The sequence below is a fragment of the Nyctibius grandis genome, chromosome 3, assembly GCF_013368605.1.
Source record: "Nyctibius grandis isolate bNycGra1 chromosome 3, bNycGra1.pri, whole genome shotgun sequence".
Classification (NCBI taxonomy): Eukaryota; Metazoa; Chordata; class Aves; order Nyctibiiformes; family Nyctibiidae; genus Nyctibius; species Nyctibius grandis.
In genome coordinates, this window is record NC_090660.1 from 114,314,633 (window position 1) to 114,334,821 (window position 20,189).

General features: G+C 55.6%; 4 protein-coding genes and 1 pseudogene across 4 annotated transcripts; all 5 read right to left on the reverse strand.

The window, feature by feature from the left end:
• Positions 1–750: 750 nt before the first annotated feature.
• On the reverse strand, positions 751–1,062 carry LOC137661077 (feather keratin-like). The gene has a single exon (XM_068396423.1). It carries the CDS (start codon positions 1,060–1,062, stop codon positions 751–753), a length of 312 nt encoding a protein of 103 aa, XP_068252524.1.
• A 3,667-nt stretch (positions 1,063–4,729) lies between these two features.
• On the reverse strand, positions 4,730–5,041 carry LOC137660962 (feather keratin 1-like). The gene has a single exon (XM_068396213.1). It carries the CDS (start codon positions 5,039–5,041, stop codon positions 4,730–4,732), a length of 312 nt encoding a protein of 103 aa, XP_068252314.1.
• Positions 5,042–10,504: 5,463 nt separating this feature from the next.
• On the reverse strand, positions 10,505–11,246 carry LOC137661619 (feather keratin-like; annotated as a pseudogene).
• Positions 11,247–14,293: 3,047 nt separating this feature from the next.
• On the reverse strand, positions 14,294–14,605 carry LOC137661349 (feather beta keratin-like). Its single transcript, XM_068396870.1, has one exon. The coding sequence runs from the start codon at positions 14,603–14,605 to the stop codon at positions 14,294–14,296; it is 312 nt and encodes a 103-aa protein (XP_068252971.1).
• A 3,438-nt stretch (positions 14,606–18,043) lies between these two features.
• LOC137660944 (feather keratin-like) lies at positions 18,044–18,355 on the reverse strand. The gene has a single exon (XM_068396178.1). The coding sequence runs from the start codon at positions 18,353–18,355 to the stop codon at positions 18,044–18,046; it is 312 nt and encodes a 103-aa protein (XP_068252279.1).
• Positions 18,356–20,189: the final 1,834 nt, after the last annotated feature.

Genomic DNA, 20,189 nt, shown 5'->3' on the forward strand with positions numbered 1-20,189 from the left:
GGGGAAAGAGTCATAGTCGAGTGAGTGCTGGCACAGGGAGACTGTCAGAGCTGTGCGCAGGGGAGCGTTGTTGTGCCTAAGCCTTTCTTTGAGCAAGCGATGGCCTGTGGCACGTTCTGGAGGCCCCCCAGGTGCCGGTCTGTGTTGCTGGTGTTTTTGCTGTCCTATATCATTGCAGAGGTCTTGTGGCCCTTTCCCACCCACCCCGCTGGCCTCTTGAGCCCTGGCTTTGTGCCACATGAAGTTGCAAGAGCCTTGTGAGAAGAAAGGAAGAGGAGGCATTTGGGATGGCATGCAGGAGAACTTTATTGAGACAAAAGACTGAAAAAGCAAGAGCATCAAGTAGAAAGGGAGGCAGTATGAGGTACAGGTAGGGCAACCATCAGCTGAGGTCCTTTGCTTGCCAGAGAGTATATTTTGCCAGAGCATCGAGGTCTTCGTGCCCTGCAGTGGGAGCAGCCCACCGAAGGTCCCTCGATGGTGTTTGGCTTGTGAGAAGGTGTTTGCTGTGGAGAGTCCCAGTAGAAGGGGCAACACAAAGAAGGAAGTGGGAGAAGAGGAGGAGGTCCATGGGCCATGTTTGCAGGCAGCCTGGGCTGGCCCCTTCCCTGCCTCCTTGCTTAGTGCCTTGAGAGGAGGAGCCCGGAACGGCAAATCCATGTGCCAGCAGTGGCCTGGAGGTGTGTCCTCAGTCCATGGCTTCGCTTCCTGGGTGTATGTGGTTGGTGTCAGGGGTGGTGGCAAGCACCCTCAGCAGGGGTAGCAGCCTCTAAGACCGCCGTTGAAGCAGCCCAGGCCTCCGAAGCCGTAGCCATAGCCGAAGCCTCCGGAGGAGATGGGCACTCCCAGGGCACTGAGGTCGTTGCCCACGGCAGCGGAGGCGGTGGATCCGACGGCGGTGTTCTGGGGGAAGGAGCTGAGGATGGGTCCTGGCAGGGTGACCACCACGGTGGAAGGCTGGATGACGACGCGGGAGGCCTCGCACTGCCTGACACAGGGCTCGTTGCAGCTGTTAGCCAGCGGGGTGGGTCCGCAGGGGCGGCAGCTGTCGTAGCAGGCCATGGGTGTGGTGTGGGGGGGCCCTGGAAGAGAGGGTGTTGAGAAAGCGGAGGGGCGTGGGGGTGCGAGGGGCGGTGTTGCAGGAGGGCAAGGGAGTGGGGAGGCCTGGTGTGGGGCTGTGGGGAGCGTGGCGGTGGGGAGGCGTCAGGGCTGTGAGGCCGGAGGCAGAGCGTGCTGGAAGAGACAGGCCAGGTGGGGCAGGAGAAGGAGGGGAAGGGGGTTGAGGCTCACCTTGTTGAGCGCGGAGGAGAAGGCGTCAGGAGAAGTGTGTGAGGGAGAGAGGCGCTGGGCCGGCTTTTATGCTGGTCCGCGAGGGGCGGGACAGCCTTTGCGCATGACGGCATTGTTCAGCAAGCAGCTGGTGCGTGCCACAGCCTGGCCAGTAATGAGGGGGGGCGTGTTTTCCTTCCCACAACGCTCCCTTTTCATGTCCTGGTCTTGGGGACGTGTCCACTTGGCCCTGGCGGCAGCTTTGAAGTGAGGGTATTAGAGGCCAAAGGCTTGGTGTTGATGGCGCGTGTCATGGCGGGCAGAAGAGGCGACCAAAGCGTAGGGGAGGTGGGGTGTTGTCAGTGAGGTCATCCCACAGCACTGGTGTGGTGTGGTTTGTGGGTGCGTTGTGAAGAGGGGGCCCCATTTCCTGGCAGCCCTGGCAGGCTGCTCTGGGCTTTTGTGGTGTGCTGGGCGTGAGGCCCTGACCATTGCATTGCATTCAGTCCCTCCCTGCCTTGACCCAGCTCACTGAGCCTGTCTTTAGGCCTGGCCTTTCCTGCTGGGTGTGCTCTGTGGGTGTCTTGGTGCCCCTCTGGCTTGTAAGCTTCTAGCTGGATGTACTAGGTTTACGTGGCAAGGTTTTGTTAGTGCAGGGGCTACTGGGGTGGCTTCTGTCAGAAGGTTTCCTGAGATTGCCCCATGTTCAATAGAGAGTCCAGATGTGCTGAAACACGAGCCAGTGGGAAGAAGAGTGAAGCCCCCATAATCCAAGGGGAAACGATTAGCAACCTGCTGCACCACTTAGACACACACAAGTCCATGGAGCCGTACGGGATCCAGCCAAGGGTACACAGAGACCTGGCAGCAGTGCTCAGCAAGACCCTTTCCATCATTTACCAGCAGTCCTTGCTAACTGGGAGGTCTCAGTTGACTGGAAGTCAGCAAATGTGATGCCCATCTACAAGAAAGACCAGAAGGAGGATCCGGGGAACTGCAGACATGTCAGTCTGACCTCAGTGCTGGGGAAGGTTATTGAGCAGATCATCTTGAGTGCCATCATGCGGCACGTACAGGACAACTAGGCGCTGAGGCCAAGTGAGCACGGGTTTATGAAAGGCAGGTCCTGCTTGACTAACCTGATCTCCTTCTGGGACAAGGTGATTTGCTTAGTGGATGAGGGAAAGGCTGTGGATGTTGTCTACGTAGACATTAGTGAAGCCTTTGACACCGTTTCCCACAGCATTGTCCTGGAGAAACGGACTGCTCATGGCTTGGACGGGTGTACTCTTAGGTGGGTAAAAAACTGGCTGGATGGCCAGAGCCAAGGAGTTTATGGTGAATGGAATGAGATACGGTTGGCGGCCGGTCACAAGTGCTGTTCCCCAGCGCTCAGTACTTGGGCCAGTTCTGTTTAATATCTTTATCAATGATGTGGACAAGGGGATTGAGTGAACCCCCACTAAATTTCAAGATGACACCAAGTTGGGCAGGAGTGTTGACCTGCTGGAGGGTAGGAAGACTCTGCAGAGGGGTCTGGACTGGCTGGATCGATGGGCTGAGGCCACTGTGTGAGGCTCAACACGGCCAAGTGTCGGGTCGTGCACTTGGGTCAAAACAAGAACATGCAAAGCTACAGGCTGGAGAAGAGTGGCTGGAAAGGGCAGAAAAGGACCTGGGGGTGTTGATGGACAGCCAACTGAATATAAGCCAGCAGCGTGCCCACGTGGCCAAGAAGGCCACCAGCATCCTGGCTTGTATCAGCACTAGTGTGGCCAGCAGGACTGGGGCAGGTATCGTCCCCCTGTACTTGGCACTGGTGAGGCTGCACCTCAAATTCTGTGTTCAGTTTTGGGTCCCTCACTACAAGCAAGACCTTGAGGTGCTGGAGCAAGAACAGAGAAGGGGAAAGAAGGTGGTGAAGGGTCTAGAGCACAAGTGTGATGAGGAACGGCTGAGGGAACTGGGGTTGTTTAGTCTGCAGAAAAGGAGGCTCAGGGGAGACATTATTGGCCTCTGCAGATACAATAAAGGAGAATGTAATGAGGTAGGTGTCAGTCTCTTCTCCCAAGTGAGAAGTGATAGGACGAGAGGAAACAGCGTCAAGTTGTGCCAGGGGAGTTTTAGATTGGATATGAGGAACAATTTCTTCCCCAAAAGGGTTGTCAAGCACTGAAACGGGCTGCCCAGGGCACTGCTAGAGTCACCATCCCTGGAGGTATTTAAAAGCTGTGTAGATGTGGTGCTGAGGGACATGGGCTAGTGGTGGGCTTGGCAGTGCTGGGTTAACGGTTGGACTTGATGATCTTAAAGGTCCTTTCCAAGCAATAGAATTCTGTGATTCCATGATTCTATGATAATGTCTGGGTTGCCTGAGTGGCCAGTGACGTAGACTACAAAGTGTCTGTAGGGCAGTGCCCCGAGGCTTGTGCTCAGTGGCAGAGCAAGAGGCCATGGGCACAAGGGAAAACATGGAATTCCCTGGCAAAGGCACAAGCAATTGTCAGTGTGAGGGTGCTCAAAGAGTGGAAGAGATGGTGGAGTCTCCGTCCTGGTAAATACTGAAAACCGCACTGGACATGGTCCGGGACAACCTGCTCTAGCTGTCCCTGCTTGAGCAGGGCGGTTGAAGCACATGGTCTCCAGAGGTTCCTGACGAAGTCAATGATTGTGTGATTGTGTTTGCTGGGAGGGCCAGAGGGTCACGCTGGGGAAGAGAGTTAGAGAAATGAGTGCTGACACAGGGAGACTGTCAGAGCTGTGCGCAGGGCAGCGCTGTTGTGTCTAAGACTTTGTTTGAGCAAGTGATGTGTGGTGCCACATTCTGGAAGCCGCCAGGTGCCGGTCTGTGTTCCTGGTGGTGTTGGTGGTGTCCTGTTTCACTGCAGAGGTCTTGTGGACCTTTCCCACCCACCCCAATGGCCTGTTGAGCCCTGGCTTTGTGGCGCGTGAAGTTGCAAGAGCCTTGGGAGAAGAAAAGAAGTGGAGGCGTCTGAGGCTGGGATGCAGGAGAACTTTATTGAGGCAAAAGAGTGAAAAGGCAGGATCACCAGTTGGAAAGGAGACAGTCTGAGGTGCAGGTGGTGCGACCATCAGCTGAGGTCCCTTGTGTGCAGTAGATTTTGCCAGAGCATCGAGGTCTTCCTGCCCGGCAGTGGGAGCGGCACACCAGAGGTCCCCGGTGGCCTTTAGCTTGTGAGAAGGTGTTTAGAGAGAACAGTACTCGATATAGCAGAAGGGGCGATGCAAACAAGGAAGTGGGAGAAGAGGAGGAGATACATGGTTCATGTTTCCAGGCAGCCCGGGCTGGACACGTCCCTGCTTCCTTGCTTAGTGCCTTGAGAGAAGGAGCTGTGGACAGCAGGTCCATATGCCACGAAGGGCCTGGAAGCGTATCCTCAATCCATGCCGTGGCTTCCAAGATGTGATTGATTGGGATCAGGGGTGGTGGCGAGGGCCCTTAGCAGGGGTAGCAGCCTCTAAGACCGCCGTTGAAGCAGCCCAGGCCTCCGAAGCCATAGCCATAGCCGAAGCCTCCGGAGGAGATGGGCACTCCCAGGGCACTGAGCTCGCTGCCCACGGCAGCCGAGGAGCTGGATCCGACGGCGGTGTTCTGGGGGAAGGAGCTGAGGATGGGTCCTGGCAGGGTGACCAGCACGGCGGGAGGCTGGATGACGACGCGGGAGGCCTCGCACTGCCTGACACAGGGCTCGTTGCAGCTGTTAGCCAGCGGGGTGGGTCCGCAGGGGCGGCAGCTGTCGTAGCAGGCCATGGGTGTGGTGTGGGGGGGCCCTAGAAGAGAGTGTGTTGAGAAAGCGGAGGGGCGTGTGGGGGTGCGAGGGGCGGTGTTGCAGGAGGGCAAGGGAGTGGGGAGGCCTGGTGTGGGGCTGTGGGGAGCGTGGCGGTGGGGAGGCGTCAGGGCTGTGAGGCGGGGGCAGAGCGTGGTGGAAGAGATGGGCCAGGTGGGGCAGGAGAAGGAGGGGAAGGGGGTTGAGGCTCACCTTGTTGAGCGCGGAGGAGAAGGCGTGAGGAGAAGTGTGTGAGGGAGAGAGGCGCTGGGCTGGCTTTTATGCTGGTCCGCGAGGGGCGGGACAGCCTTTGCGCATGACGGCATTGTTCAGCAAGCAGCTGGTGCGTGCCACAGCCTGGCCAGTAATGAGGTGGGGCGTGTTTTCCTTCCCACAACGCTCCCTTTTCATGTCCTGGTCTTGGGGACGTGTCCACTTGGCCCTGGCGGCAGCTTTTAAGTGAGAGTATTAGAGGCCAAAGGCTTGGTGTTGATGGCGCGTGTCATGGCGGGCAGAAGATGTGACCAAAGCGTAGGGGAGGTGGGGTGTTGTCAGTGAGGTCATCCCACGGCACTGGTGTGGTGTGGTTTGTGGGTGCGTTGTGAAGAGGGGGCCCCATTTCCTGGCAGCCCTGGCAGGTTGCTCTGGGCTTTGGCAGTGTGTTGTGCGTGATGCACTGCCCCTTCCATTGCATTCGGTCCCTCCCTGCCTTGACCCAGCTCCCTAAGCCTGTCTTTAGGCCTGGCCTTTCCCGTTGGGTGAGCTCTGTGGGAGTCTTGGTGCCCCTCTGGCTTGTAAGCTTGTAGCTGGGTGTACTAGGTTTACGTGGCATTGTTTTGGTTAGTGAGGGGCTACAGGGGTGGCTTCTGTCTGAAGGTGCCATAAGATTGCCCCATGTTTAATAGAGAGTCCAAACGTGCTGAAACATGAGCCACCGTGGAAGAAGTCCTGCCTGACTGAACAGAGAGGTTTGGCTGGAACTCAGGAAAGAGAAGAGAGTTTATGATCTTTGGAAGACAGGGCAGGCAACTGAGGAGGACTCCAAGGATGTCATGAGGTTACGCAGGGAGAAAATGAGGAGGACCTAAGGCCAACTAGAAATTCATCTGGCTACTGCCGTAAAGGCAACAAAAAGTATTTGTATAAATACATTAGGAACAAAAGGAGGACTAGGGAGAATCTCCATCCTTTCCTGCATGTGCGGGGAAACATAGTGCCAAAGGATGAGGATAAGGCTCAGGTGCTTAATGCCTTCTTTGCCTCAGTTTTTAATAGCAAGACCAGTTGTTCTCTGGGTACCTGGCCCCTGAGCTGGAAGACAGGGATGGGGAGAAGAATGAAGCCCCCATAATCCAAGGGGAAGGTGCTCAGCAAGCCGCTTTCTATCATTTATCATCAGTCCTGGCTAACCAGGGAGGTCCCAGTTGACTGGAAGTCAGCAAATGTGACGCCCATCTACAAGAAGGGCCAGAAGGAGGATCCGGGGAACTACAAGCCTGTGTGTCTGATCTTGGTGCCAGGGAAGGTTATTGAGCACATCATCTTGAGTGCCATCATGCGGCATGTACCGGACAACCAGGCGATCAGGCCCAGTGAGCATGGGTTTGTGAAAGGCAGGTCCTGCCTGACTCACCTGAACTCCTTCTGGGACAAGGTGACCCACTTAGTGGATGAGGGAGAAGCTTTGGATGTTTTTTAGCTGATCCTAGTAAAGCCTTTGACATCATTTCCCATTTCATTCTCCTGGAGAACCTGGCTACTCATAGCTTGGACACAGTTCTGTTTGCTTGGTCAAAAGCTGTCTGGATGGCCAGGCACAAAGAGCTGTTGTGAATGGAGTTAAATCCAGATGGCAACCAGTCACAAGTGGTGTTCTCGGGGCTCAGTACTTGGGCCAGTTCTGTTCAATATCTGTTCACCACTGTTCAGCATCCTCATTAATGACCTGGGCAATGTGATGGAGTGCCCTCTCAGCAGGTTGGCAGATGATAACCCTCATTTTTAAAGAATCAAAAAGGAAGACGCTGGTTAAGGTCAGTGTCACCTCTGTGCCTGGCTAGATCATGGAGCAGATCCTCCTGGAAGCTCTGGCTTTTAAGCTTGTAGCTGGGTTTACCGGCTGTAGCTGGAACAGGACTTGGACTCGGTGATCCTTGTGGGTCCCTTCCAACTCAGGACATTCTATGATTCTATGATACTAGGTTTACGTGGCAAGGTTTTGGTTAGTGAGGGGGCTACAAGTGTGGCTTCTGTCTGAAGGTTCCAGAAGATTCCCCCATGTGCGACAGAGAGTCCCCCTGTGCCGAAAGAGGAGCCAGCAGGGGAAGAAGACCGGCCTGGCTGAAGAGAGAGCTTTGGCTGGAAGTCAGGAAAGAGAAGAAAGTTTATGACCTTTGGAAGAAGGGGCAGGCAACTGAGGAGGACTCCAAGGATGTCATGAGGTTATGCAGGGAGAAAATGAGGAGGACCTAAGGCCAACTAGAAATTCATCTGGCTACTGCTGTAAAACACAATTAAGAAAGTTTGTATAAATACATTAGCAACAACAGGAGGGCTAAGGAGAAGCTCCATCCTTCTTGGATGTCTGGGAAAACATAGTGACAAAGGATGAGGATAAGGCTGAGGTGCTTAATGCCTTTTTTGCCTCAGTCTTGACTAGTAAGACCAGTTGTTCTGCGGGTCCGCAGGCCCCTGAGCTGGAAGACAGGGACGGGGAGCAGAGTGAAGCCCCCATAATCCAAGGGGAAACGGTTAGCGACCTGCTGCACCACTTAGACACACACAAGTCCATGGAGCCGTGTGGGATCCAGCCAAGGGTGCTGAGAGAGCTGTTGGCAGTGCTCAGCAAGCCGCTTTCCATCATTTATCAGCAGTCCTGGCTAACTGGGGAGGTCCCAGTCGACTGGAAGTCAGCAAATGTGACGTCCATCTACAAGAGAGCTGGAGGGAGGATCTGGTGAACTACAAGCCTGTCTCAATGACCTTAGTGCCAGGGAAGGTTATTGAGCAGATCATCTCGGGTGCCATCATGCGGCATGTACAGGACAACCAGCTGATCAGGCCCAGTCAGTGTGGGTTTGTGAAAGGCAGGTCCTGCTTGACTAACCTGATCTCCTTGTGGGACAAGGTGACCCACTTAGTGGATGAGGGGGAAGCTTTGGATGTTTTTTAGCTGATCCTAGTAAAGCCTTTGACACCATTTCCCATTTCATTCTCCTGGAGAAACTGGCTACTCATAGCTTGGACAGGAGTTCTGTTTGCTTGGTCAAAAGCTGTCTGGATGGCCAGGCACAAAGAGCTGTTGTGAATGGAGTTAAATCCAGCTGGCAACCAGTCACAAGTGGTGTTCCCTGGGGCTCAGTACTTGGGCCAGTTCTGTTTAATATCTTTATTGATGATGTGGACAAGGGGATCGAGTGCGCCCTCACTAAGTTCGCAGATGACACCAAGTTGTGCAGGAGTGTAGATCCTACCTTGAGGGTAGGAAGGCTCTGCAGAGGGATCTGGACAGGCTGGATCGATGGGCTGAGGCCACTGTATGAGGCTGAACAAGGCTGAGTGTCGGGTCGTGCACTTGGGTCACAACAAGCACATGCAACGCTACAGGCTGGGGGAAGAGTGGCTGGAAAGCTGCCTGTCCGAAAAGGACCTGGGGGTGTTGATGGACAGCCAACTGAATATGAGTCAGCAGTGTGCCCAGGTGGCCAAGAAGGCCACCAACATCCATGGCTTGTATCAGCACTAGTGTGGCCAGCAGGACTAGGGGCAGGGATCGTCCCCCTGTACTCGGCACGTGGTGAGGCCGCACCTCGAATCCTGGGTGCAGTTTTGGGCACCTCACTACAAGCAAGACATTGAGGTGCTGGAGAGGGTCCAAAGAAGGGCAACGAAGCTGGTAAAAGGTCTAGAGCACAAGTCTTATGAGAAGCAGCTGAGGGAAGCGGGGTTGTTTAGTTTGGAGAAACGAAGGCTCAGGGGAGACATTACTGGCCTCTGCAGATACAATAAAGGAGAATGTAACGAGGTAGGTGTCAGTCTCTTCTCGCAAGTGAGAAGTGACAGGATGAGAGGAAACAGCCTCAGGTTGCACGAGGGGAGTTTTAGATTGGAGAAGAGGAACAATTTCTTCCCCGAAAGTGTTGTCAAGCGCTGGCACAGGCTGCCCAGGGCAGTGGTTGAGTCCTCATCCCTGGAGGTATTTAAAAGCCGTGTAGATGTGGTGCTGAGGGACATGGGTTAGTGGTGGCCTTGGCAGCGCTGGGTTAACGGTTGGACTTGATGATCTTAAAGGTCCTTTCTAAGCAAAGGAATTCTGTGATTCCATGATTCTATGATAAAGTCTGCGTTGCCTGAGTGGCCAGTGAGGTGGACAACAAAGTGCATGAAGGGCTGTGCCCTAAAGCTTGTGATCAGTCAAAGGGCAAGAGGCCATGGGCACAAGGGACAACAGTTGCAATTGCATGGGCAAAGGTGGCAAGCAATTGTCAGTGTGAGGGTGGTCAAAGAGTGGAAGAGATGATGGAGTCTCCATCCTGGGAGATACTGAAAACCCGACAGGCCATGGTCCCAAACAACTTGCTCTAGCTGTCCCTGCTTGAGCAGGGCAGTTGACGCACATGCTCTCCTGAGGTGCCTGCCAAAGTCAATGATTGTGTGATTGTGTTTGCTGGGAGGGCCAGACGGTCACGCTGGGGAAGAAGTCTAGTCGAGTGAGTGCTGGCACAGGGAGACTGTCAGAGCTGTGCACAGGGGAGCGTTGTTGTGTCTAAGCCTTTCTTTGAGCAAGCGATGGCCTGTGGCATGTTCTGGAGGCCCCCCAGGTGCCGGTCTGTGTTGCTGGTGTTTTTGGTGTCCTATATCATTGCAGAGGTCTTGTGGTCCTTTCCCACCCACCCCGCTGGCCTCTTGAGCCCTGGCTTTGTGTGACGTGAAGTTGCAAGAGCCTTGTGAGAAGAAAGGAAGAGGAGGCATTTGGGATGGCATGCAGGAGAACTTTATTGAGACAAAAGACTGAAAAAGCAAGAGCATCAAGTAGAAAGGGAGGCAGTATGAGGTACAGGTAGGGCAACCATCAGCTGAGGTCCTTTGCTTCCCAGAGAGTATATTTTGCCAGAACATCGAGGTCTTCCTGCCCTGCAGTGGGAGCAGCCCACCAAAGGTCCCTCGATGGTGTTTGGCTTGTGAGAAGGTGTTTGCTGTGGAGAGTCCCAGTAGAAGGGGCAACACAAAGAAGGAAGTGCGAGAAGAGGAGGAGGTCCATGGGCCATGTTTGCAGGCAGCCTGGGCTGGCCCCTTCCCTGCCTTCACTTGCTTAGGTGCCTTGAGAGAAGGAGGCCGTGGACAGCAGGTCCACATGTGCCACGAAGGGCCTGGAAGGTGTGTCCTCAGTCCATGCCTTCGTCTTCCAGGATGTGTGTGGTTGGTGTCAGGGGTGGTGGCGAGGGCCCTTAGCAGGGGTAGCAGCCTCTAAGACCGCCGTTGAAGCAGCCCAGGCCTCCGAAGCCGTAGCCATAGCCGAAGCCTCCGGAGGAGATGGGCACTCCCAGGGCACTGAGGCTCGTTGCCCACGGCAGCCGAGGAGCTGGATCCGACGGCGGTGTTCTGGGGGAAGGAGCTGAGGATGGGTCCTGGCAGGGTGACCACCACGGTGGAAGGCTGGATGACGACGCGGGAGGCCTCGCACTGCCTGACACAGGGCTCGTTGCAGCTGTTAGCCAGCGGGGTGGGTCCGCAGGGGCGGCAGCTGTCGTAGCAGGCCATGGGTGTGGTGTGGGGGGGCCCTGGAAGAGAGGGTGTTGAGAAAGCGGAGGGGCGTGGGGGGTGCGAGGGGCGGTGTTGCAGGAGGGCAAGGGAGTGGGGAGGCCTGGTGTGGGGCTGTGGGGAGCGTGGCGGTGGGGAGGCGTCAGGGCTGTGAGGCCGGAGGCAGAGCGTGCTGGAAGAGACGGGCCAGGTGGGGCAGGAGAAGGAGGGGAAGGGGGTTGAGGCTCACCTTGTTGAGCGCAGGAGGAGAAGGCGTGAGGAGAAGTGTGTGAGGGAGAGAGGCGCTGGGCCGGCTTTTATGCTGGTCCGCGAGGGGCGGGACAGCCTTTGCGCATGACGGCATTGTTCAGCAAGCAGCTGGTGCGTGCCACAGCCTGGCCGAGTAATGAGGTGGGGCGTGTTTTCCTTCCCACAACGCTCCCTTTTCATGTCCTCGTCTTGGGGACGTGTCCACTTGGCCCTGGCGGCAGCTTTGAAGTGAGAGTATTAGAGGCCAAAGGCTTGGTGTTGATGGCGCGTGTCATGGCGGGCAGAAGAGGCGACCAAAGCGTAGGGGAGGTGGGGTGTTGTCAGTGAGGTCATCCCACGGCACTCGTGTGGTGTGGTTTGTGGGTGCGTTGTGAAGGGGGGGTCCCATTTCCTGGCAGCCCTGGCAGGCTGTTCTGGGCTTTGGCGGCGTGCCGGGCGTGAGGCGCTGCCCCTTCCATTGCATTTGGTCTCTCCTGCCTTGCTGCCATCTCGCTAAGCCTGTCTTTAGGCCTGGCCTTTCCCGTTGGCTGTGCTCTGTGGGTGTCTTGGTGACCCTCTGGCTTTTAAGCTTGTAGCTGGGAGAACAGAGGGTGCCTCTTTGGGCTTGTGCCCCCTTGGTTCCGGCCCTGGTTGTGGCAGTGCAAGCTGGCAGTGGAGGGCTGCGTGCGAGAGCAGGACGTTGTCCTGGCAGCCCTGGTTCAGAGCTCACAAGCCCTGTCATGTGGGCAGCCCTGCCATGCTCCCCAAAGGCTTGTGTTGGCCCCTCCGTAGCTCTCCCCTTAGCTGGGTCTGGCACATTTGCAGCCTGGGTCTGGCGTGACGCATCCAAAAAGAGCAACAAAGCTGCTGAAGGACCTGGAGAAGAAGACTTCTGAGGAGCGGTTCAGGGAACTGGGGGTGTTTGGTTTGCAAAAAAAGAATGCTGAGGGAAGACCTTAGCGCTCTCTACAAGTACCTGAAAGGAGATTGTAACGAGGTAGGTGTTGGTCTCCTGTCCCTAGTAACAAGCGATAGGACAAGAGGAAAAGGCCTCAAGTTGTGCCAGGGGAGGTTTAGATAGGATTTTAGGAAAGATTTTGTGACCAAAAGGGTTATCAAGCACTGGAAGAGGCTGCCCAGGGCAGCGGTTGAGTCACCATCCCAGGAGGTGTTTTAAAGACAGGTCGACGTGGCGCTTAGGGACGTGGTTTGGTGGTGGACTTGGTAGTGTTAATGGTTGGACTGGATGTGGTTGAGGGTCTTTTCCAACCTCATGACTCTATGATTGTATTTGGGGCAGCGTGCAAGGGCAGGGGAGTTTCCGGAGAGCCCGTGAGTGTGGCAAGAGGAAGAGGGGGAATGGGGGCAGCAGGCAGGGGAGGCCCTGTTGAGCCAGGGCCTTTGGGGTCTTGACTTGTGGTGAGTGCCGAGGGGTGAGGCCGTTTGTCTGCACGGTGTCTGAGAGGCAGAAAGAGACTTTGGAGATTGCCGAGGGGAGTTGGAGGAGAGCACGCAGCACGTGGCTGCAGAGGCGAGGCCCCGGTGGTGGTGGATGCATGCCGAATGGTGGATGAGTGGCAAGGCCTGCCCCAGTTGAGCCAAGGGGAGTGTTCTGCAGGCTGTTTGTCAGGTGAGCAGTGCTTGTTGCTGAGGAAGATGAATGGAGGCAAGGAGTGCTGTGCGCCTGGGTGTACCTAAGTCCACGGGGCCTGATGGGTTTAAGCCAGGAACGAGGAGAGAGCTGGCTGATGTCCTTGGGAGGCCACCTTCCATTAGCTTGGAAGGGTCGTGGTACCTGGGAGCAGTTTGTGAAGAATGGAAGAAAGCTCCTAGCCCTGGTATCTTGAAGAAGATCAAGAGGGTGGACCTGGGAAAGTAGAGGCTGGTGAGCCTGACCTCATTTTCAAGGAAGGTGATGGAAGAAATGCTCCCAGAAAGCACTGCCAAGCCCAGGAAGGACAAGAAGGTGCTGGGGAGTGGTTGGCGTGGATTGACGAAGGGGAAATGGTGCTTGACTGACATCTGTGTCTTCCATGTTGAGGCCACTGGGTATTGGATGAGGGGAGAGCAGTGGCTGTTGTTGAGCTGTACTTGAAGGAACGCTTTGTCAGTGTCTCCCGTTCCGTGCTCCTAGACAAGCCGAGAGAGGATGGGTTGCCTGAGTGGTCAGTGAGGTGCACTACAAAGTGGCTGAAGGGCTGGGCCCAGAGGCGTGTGCTCAGTGGCAGGGCAAGAGGCCATGGGCACAAGTGGAAACAGATGGAATTCCCTGTGCAAAGGTGGCAAGCAAATGTCAGTGTGAGGGTGGTCAAAGAGTGGAAAAGGTGGTGGAGTCTCCGTCCTATGAGATATTGAAAACCTGACTGGCCATGGTCCCGGACAACCTGCTCTAGATGACCCTGCTTAAGCAGGGCAGGTGAAGAACATGCTCTCCTGAGTTCCTTCCAAATTCAATGATTCTGTGATTGTGTTTTCTGGGAGGGCAGGAGAGTCATGCTGGGGAAGAGAGTTAGAGAAATGAGTGCTGACACAGGGAGACTGTCAGAGCTGTGTGCAGGGGAGCGTTGTTGTATCGAAGCCTTTGTTTGATCCAGTGATGGGCTTGTGTCACATTCTGGAAGCCCCCAGGTGCCCATCTGTGGTGGTGTTTGACTGTGGTGGTATATTTCCTAAGAGAGGTCTTGTGGCCCTTTCCCACCCACCCTGAAGGCCTGTTGAGCCCTGGCTTTGTGCCGTGTGAAGTTGGAAAAGCCTTGTGAGAAGAAAGGAAGTGGAGGCATCTGAGTCTGGGATGCAGGAGAACTTTATTGAGACAAAAGAGTGAAAAGGCAGGAGCACGAACTGGAAGGGCGACTGTCTGAAGTGCAGATAAGGGCGACCATCAGCCGAGGTCCCTTACGTGCAGTAGAATTTGCCAGAGCATCAAGGTCTTCCTGCCTTGCAGTGGGAGCAGCATGATAGAGATCCCTGGTGGATATCTCTTGCAGAAAGCAGTTGCAGTGGAGAGTACTGGACATGAAAGAAGACATGATCCAAAGAAGGAAGTGGGAGAAGAGGAGGAGATAAATGGTTCATGTTTGCAGGCAGCCTGGGCTGGACACGTCCCTGCTTCCTTGCTTGGTGCCTTGAGAGAAGGAGCCGTGGACAGCAGGTCCATATGCCATGAAGGGCCTGGAAGCGTATCCTCTAATCCATGCCGTGGCTTCCAGGATGTGGTTGATTGGGATCAGGGGTGGTGGTGAGGGCCCTTAGCAGGGGTAGCAGCCTCTAAGACCGCCGTTTAAGCAGCCCAGGCCTCCAAAGCCGTAGCCATAGCCGAAGCCTCCGGAGGAGATGGGCACTCCCAGGGCACTGAGGTCGTTGCCCACGGCAGCCGAGGCGGTGGATCCGACGGCGGTGTTCTGGGGGAAGGAGCTGAGGATGGGTCCTGGCAGGGTGACCAGCACGGCGGGAGGCTGGATGACGACGCGGGAGGCCTCGCACTGCCTGACACAGGGCTCGTTGCAGCTGTTAGCCAGCGGGGTGGGTCCGCAGGGGCGGCAGCTATCGTAGCAGGCCATGGGTGTGGTGTGGGGGGGCCCTGGAAGAGAGGGTGTTGAGAAAGCGGAGGGGCGTGGGGGTGCGAGGGGCGGTGTTGCAGGAGGGCAAGGGAGTGGGGAGGCCTGGTGTGGGGCTGTGGGGAGCGTGGTGGTGGGGAGGCGTCAGGGCTGTGAGGTGGGGGCAGAGCGTGCTGGAAGAGATGGGCCAGGTGGGGCAGGAGAAGGAGGGGAAGGGGGTTGAGGCTCACCTTGTTGAGCGCGGAGGAGAAGGCGTGAGGAGAAGTGTGTGAGGGAGAGAGGCGCTGGGCCGGCTTTTATGCTGGTCCCCGAGGGGCGGGACAGCCTTTGCGCATGACGGCATTGTTCAGCAAGAAGCGGGTGCGTGCCACAGCCTGGCCAGTAATGAGGTGGGGCATGTTTTCCTGCCCGCAACGCTCCCTTTTCATGTCCTTGTCTTGGGGACTTGTCCACTTGGCCCTGGCAGCAGCTTTGAAGTGAGAGTATTAGAGGGCAAAGGCTTGGTGTTGATGGCGCGTGTCATGGCGGGCAGAAGAGGCGACCAAAGCGTAGGGGAGGTGGGGTGTTGTCAGTGAGGTCATCCCACGGCACTGGTGTGGTGTGGTTTGTGGGTGCGTTGTGAAGAGGGGGCCCCATTTCCTGGCAGCCCTGGCAGGCTGCTCTGAGCTTTTGTGGTGTGCTGGGTGTGAGGCACTGACCCTTCCATTGCATTCGGTCCCTCTGTGCCTTGCTGCCAGCTCAGTGAGCCTGTCTTTAGGCCTGACCTTTGCCGTTGGGTGTGCTCTGTGGGTGTCTTGGTTCCCCTCTGGCTTGTAAGCTTGTAGCTGGGTGTACTAGGTTTACATGGCAAGGTTTTGTTAGTGAGGGGGCTACAGGGGTGTCTTCTGTCAGAAGGTTCCAGAAGATTGCCCCATGTTCAACAGAGAGTCCAGATGTGCTGAAACACGAGCCAGTGGGGAAGAAGACCAGCCTGACTAAACAGAGAGCTTTGACTGGAACTCAGGAAAGAGAAGAGAGTTTATGACCTTTGGAAGATGGGGAGGGAACTGAGGAGGACTCCAAGGATGTCATGATGTTCTGCAGGGAGAAAATGAGGAGGACCTAAGGCCAACTACAAATTCATCTGGCTACTGCTGTAAACACAACAATAAGTATTTTTGTAAATGCCTTAGGAACAAAAGGAGGACTAGGGAGAATCTCCATCCTTTCCTCGATGTAGGGGGAAACATAGTGAGAAAGGATGAGGATAAGGATGAGGTGCTTAATGCCTTCTTTGCCTCAGTTTTTAATAGCAAGACAAGTTGTTCTCTGGGTACCTAGCCCCTGAGCTGGAAGACAGGGATGGGGAGAAGAATGAAGCCCCCATAATCCAAGGGGAAGGTACTCAGCAAGCCGCTTTCTATCATTTATCATCAGTCCTGGCTAACCAGGGAGGTCCCAGTCCACTGGAAGTCAGCAAATGTGACGCCCATCTACAAGAGAGGCCAGAAGGAGGATCCGGGGAACTACAAGCCTGTCTGTCTGATCTTGGTGCCAGGGAAGGTTATGGAGCACATCATCTTGAGTGCCATCATGCGGCATGTACCGGACAACCAGGCGATGAGGCCCAGTGAGCATGGGTTTGTGAAAGGCAGGTCCTGCCTGACTCACCTGATCTCCTTGTGGGACAAGGTGACCCACTTAGTGGATGAGGGAGAAGCTTTGGATGTTTTTTAGCTGATCCTAGTAAAGCCTTTGACATCATTTCCCATTTCATTCTCCTGGAGAAACTGGCTACTCATAGCTTGGACACAGTTCTGTTTGCTTGGTCAAAAGCTGTCTGGATGGCCAGGCCCAAAGAGCTGTTGTGAATGGAGTTAAATCCAGATGGCAACCAGTCACAAGTGGTGTTCTCGGGGCTCAGTACTTGGGCCAGTTCTGTTCAATATCTGTTCACCATGTTCAGCATCCTCATTAATGACCTGGGCAATGTGATGGAGTGCCCTCTCAGGCAGGTTGGCAGATGATAACCCTCATTTTTTAAAGAATCAAAAAGGAAGATGTGGGTTAACTACAGGCCGGTCAGCGTCACCTCTGTGCCTGCTAGATCATGCAGCAGATCCTCCTGGAACTCTGCCGAGGCACATGGAAAACGGAGAAGTGATTGCTGAACAGCCATGGCTTCATGAGAGCCAATGTGCCTGACAAATGTGGTGGCCTTCTGATGGGTTTACAGCATCGGTGGATATGTGAAGAGCGACTGACTTCATCTACCTGGACTTGTGCAAAGCATTTGATACTGTCCCACACAACATCCTTGTCTCAGAAAGGAGAGCCATGGATTCGATGGGGTGGAACGACGCTTGGTGGATAAGGAATTGGCTGGATGGTCACACTCAAACAGCTGCGGTCAAAGGCTTGATGTCTGGGTGGAGACCAGTGATGAGTGGTGCCCCTCGGGGTCAGTATTGGGACCGGTGCTGTTGAACATCTTTGTCAGGGACATGGACAGTGGGATAGAGTGCACCCTCAGCTATGTTTGTGGATGACACTGACACCCATGGCAGGGTGGCTGGACTCAATCTTTAAGGTCCCTTCCAATCCAAACCATTCTCTGCTTTGATGATTCTGTGATCTCCCTGACCTTATCTAGACCCACGAGCCTTTCATCATATTTCTCTCCCCTTTCCAGTTGAGAAGGGGCAGTGATGGTGGGCACCTGACGTCCATTCAAAGGTAACCCACCACACAGGAGGAGCTTGCATCAGAGGCATGGGTAGAATTGCATTAGCGTGTCCAGCCCTTAGTTAGGACAAGTGAAGGGCCTGTGTCATGGGCTGGAATCCTACCTGGTACCAGCGGGTGGAGTTGCTGAGGTCATACTTCCTAAAGAAGGTCTCGGGTCCCACTTCCACCCACCTTGATGGTGTGTTGAGCCCTGGCTTTGCGCTAAGTATGGCTGGATGAGGCTTGGGAGAAGAAAGGAAGTGGAGGCATCTAAGGCTGGGATGCAGGAGAAGTTTATTGAGGAAAAAATGAAAGCGAAAAGGCAGAGCATCAGGTGGAAGGGAGCTGGTCTGAGGTGCAAGTACAGCAACCATCAGCCGAGGTCCCTTGCTTGCAGCAGATTTTGTGAGAGCACCGAGGTCTTCCTGCCTTGCAGTGGGAGCGGCATGCTAGAGGTCCCTGGTGGTACTGGCTTGCAGAAAGTGGTTGCAGCGGAGAGTACTGGACATTGAAGAAGACACAATGAAAAAGAAAGTGGGAGAAGAGGTGGAGGTACATGGGCCATGTTTCCAGGCAGCTCGGACTGACCCCTTCCCTGCCTCCTTGCTTGGTGCCTTGAGGGAAGGAGCCGTGGACAGCAGGTCACATGCCACGAAGGGCCTGGAAGCGTGTCCTCAATCCATGCCGTGGCTTCCAGAATGTCTGTGGTAGCTGTCAGGCTAGTAGCAAGGCCCCTTAGCAGGGGTAGCAGCCTCTAAGACCGCCGTTGAAGCAGCCCAGGCCTCCGAAGCCGTAGCCATAGCCGAAGCCTCCGGAGGAGATGGGCACTCCCAGGGCGCTGAGCTCGTTGCCCACGGCAGCCGAGGCGGTGGATCCGACGGCGGTGTTCTGGGGGAAGGAGCTGAGGATGGGTCCTGGCAGGGTGACCAGCACGGCGGGAGGCTGGATGACGACGCGGGAGGCCTCGCACTGCCTGACACAGGGCTCGTTGCAGCTGTTAGCCAGCGGGGTGGGTCCGCAGGGGCGGCAGCTGTCGTAGCAGGCCATGGGTGTGGTGTGGGGGGGCTCTGGAAGAGAGGGTGTTGAGAAAGCGGAGGGGCGTGGGGTGCGAGGGGCGGTGTTGCAGGAGGGCAAGGGAGTGGGGAGGCCTGTTGTGGGGCTGTGGGAGCGTGGCGGTGGGGAGGCGTCAGGGCTGTGAGGCGGGGCAGAGCGTGCTGGAAGAGATGGGCCAGGTGGGGCAGGAGAAGGAGGGGAAGGGGTTGAGGCTCACCTTGTTGAGCGCGGAGGAGAAGGTGTCAGGAGAAGTGTGTGAGGGAGAGAGGCGCTGGGCCGGCTTTTATGCTGGTCCGCGAGAGGCGGGACAGCCTTTGCGCATGACGGCATTGTTCAGCAAGCAGCTGGTGCGTGCCACAGCCTGGCCAGTAATGAGGTGGGGCGTGTTTTCCTGCCCACAACGCTCTCTTTTCATGTCCTCGTCTTGGGGACGTGACCACTTGGCCCTGGCGGCAGCTTTGAAGTGAGAGTATTAGAGGCCAAAGCCTTGGAGTTGATGGCGCGTGTCATGGCGGGCAGAAGACGCGACCAAAGCGTAGGGGGTGGGGTGTTGTCAGTGAGGTCATCCCACAGCACTTGTGTGGTGTCTTTTGTGGGTGCGTTGTGAAGAGGGGGCCCCATTTCCTGGCCTCCTTGGCAGGCTGGTCTGGGCTTTGGTGGTGTGCAGGAGGTGAGGCCCTGACCATTGCATTCAGTCCCTCCCTGCCTTGACCCAGCTCACTGAGCCTGTCTTTAGGCCTGGCCTTTCCCGTTGGGTGTGCTCTGTGGGTGTCTTGCTGCCCCTCTGGCTTGTAATCTTGTAGCTGGATGTACTAGGTTTACGTGGCAAGGTTTTGTTAATGAGGGGGCTACAAGGGTGGCTTCTGTCAGATGGTTCCAGAATATTTCCCCATGTTCAATAGAGAGTCCAGATGTGCTGAAACACGAGCCAGTGGGGAAGAAGACTGGCCTGGCTGAACAGAGAGCTTTGGCTGGAACTCAGGAAAGAGAAGAGAGTTTATGACCTTTGGAAGAAGGGGCAGGCAACTGAGGAGGACTCCAAGGATGTCATGAGGTTACGCAGGGAGAAAGTGAGGAGGACCTAAGGCCAACTAGAAATTAATCTGGCTACTGCCGTAAAGGCAACAAAAAGTATTGTGTAAATACATGAGGAACAAAAGGAGGACTAGGGAGAATCTCCATCCTTTCCTGGATGTGCAGGGAAACACAGTGACAAAGGATGAGGATAAGGCTGAGGTGCTTAATGCCTGTTTTGCCTCAGTCTTGAATAGTAACACCAGTTGTTCTGCAGGTCCCAGGCCCCTGAGCTAGAAGACAGGGATGGGGAGCAGAGTGAAACCCACATAATCCAAGGGGAAACGGTTAGCGACCTGCTGCACCACTTAGACACACACAAGTCCATGGAGCCGTATGGGATCCAGCCAGGGGTCCTGAGAGAGCTGTTGGCAGTGCTCAGGAAGCCCCTTTCCATCATTTATCATCACTGCTGGCTAACCGGGGAGGTCCCAGTCGACTGGAAGTCAGCAAATGTGACGCCCATCTACAAGAGATGCTAGAAGGAGGATCCGGGGAACTGCAGGCATGTCAGTGTGACCTCGTGCTGGGAAGGTTATTGAGCAGATCATCTTGAGTGCCATCATGCGGCACCTACAGGACAACCAGGCGATGAGGCCAAGTGAGCATGGGTTGTGAAAGGCAGGTCCTGCTTGACTAACCTGTCCTTCTGGGACAAGGTGACCTGCTTAGTGGGTGAGGGAAAGGCTGTGGATGTTGTCTACGTAGACATTAGTGAAGCCTTTAACACCATTTCCCACAGCATTGTCCTGGA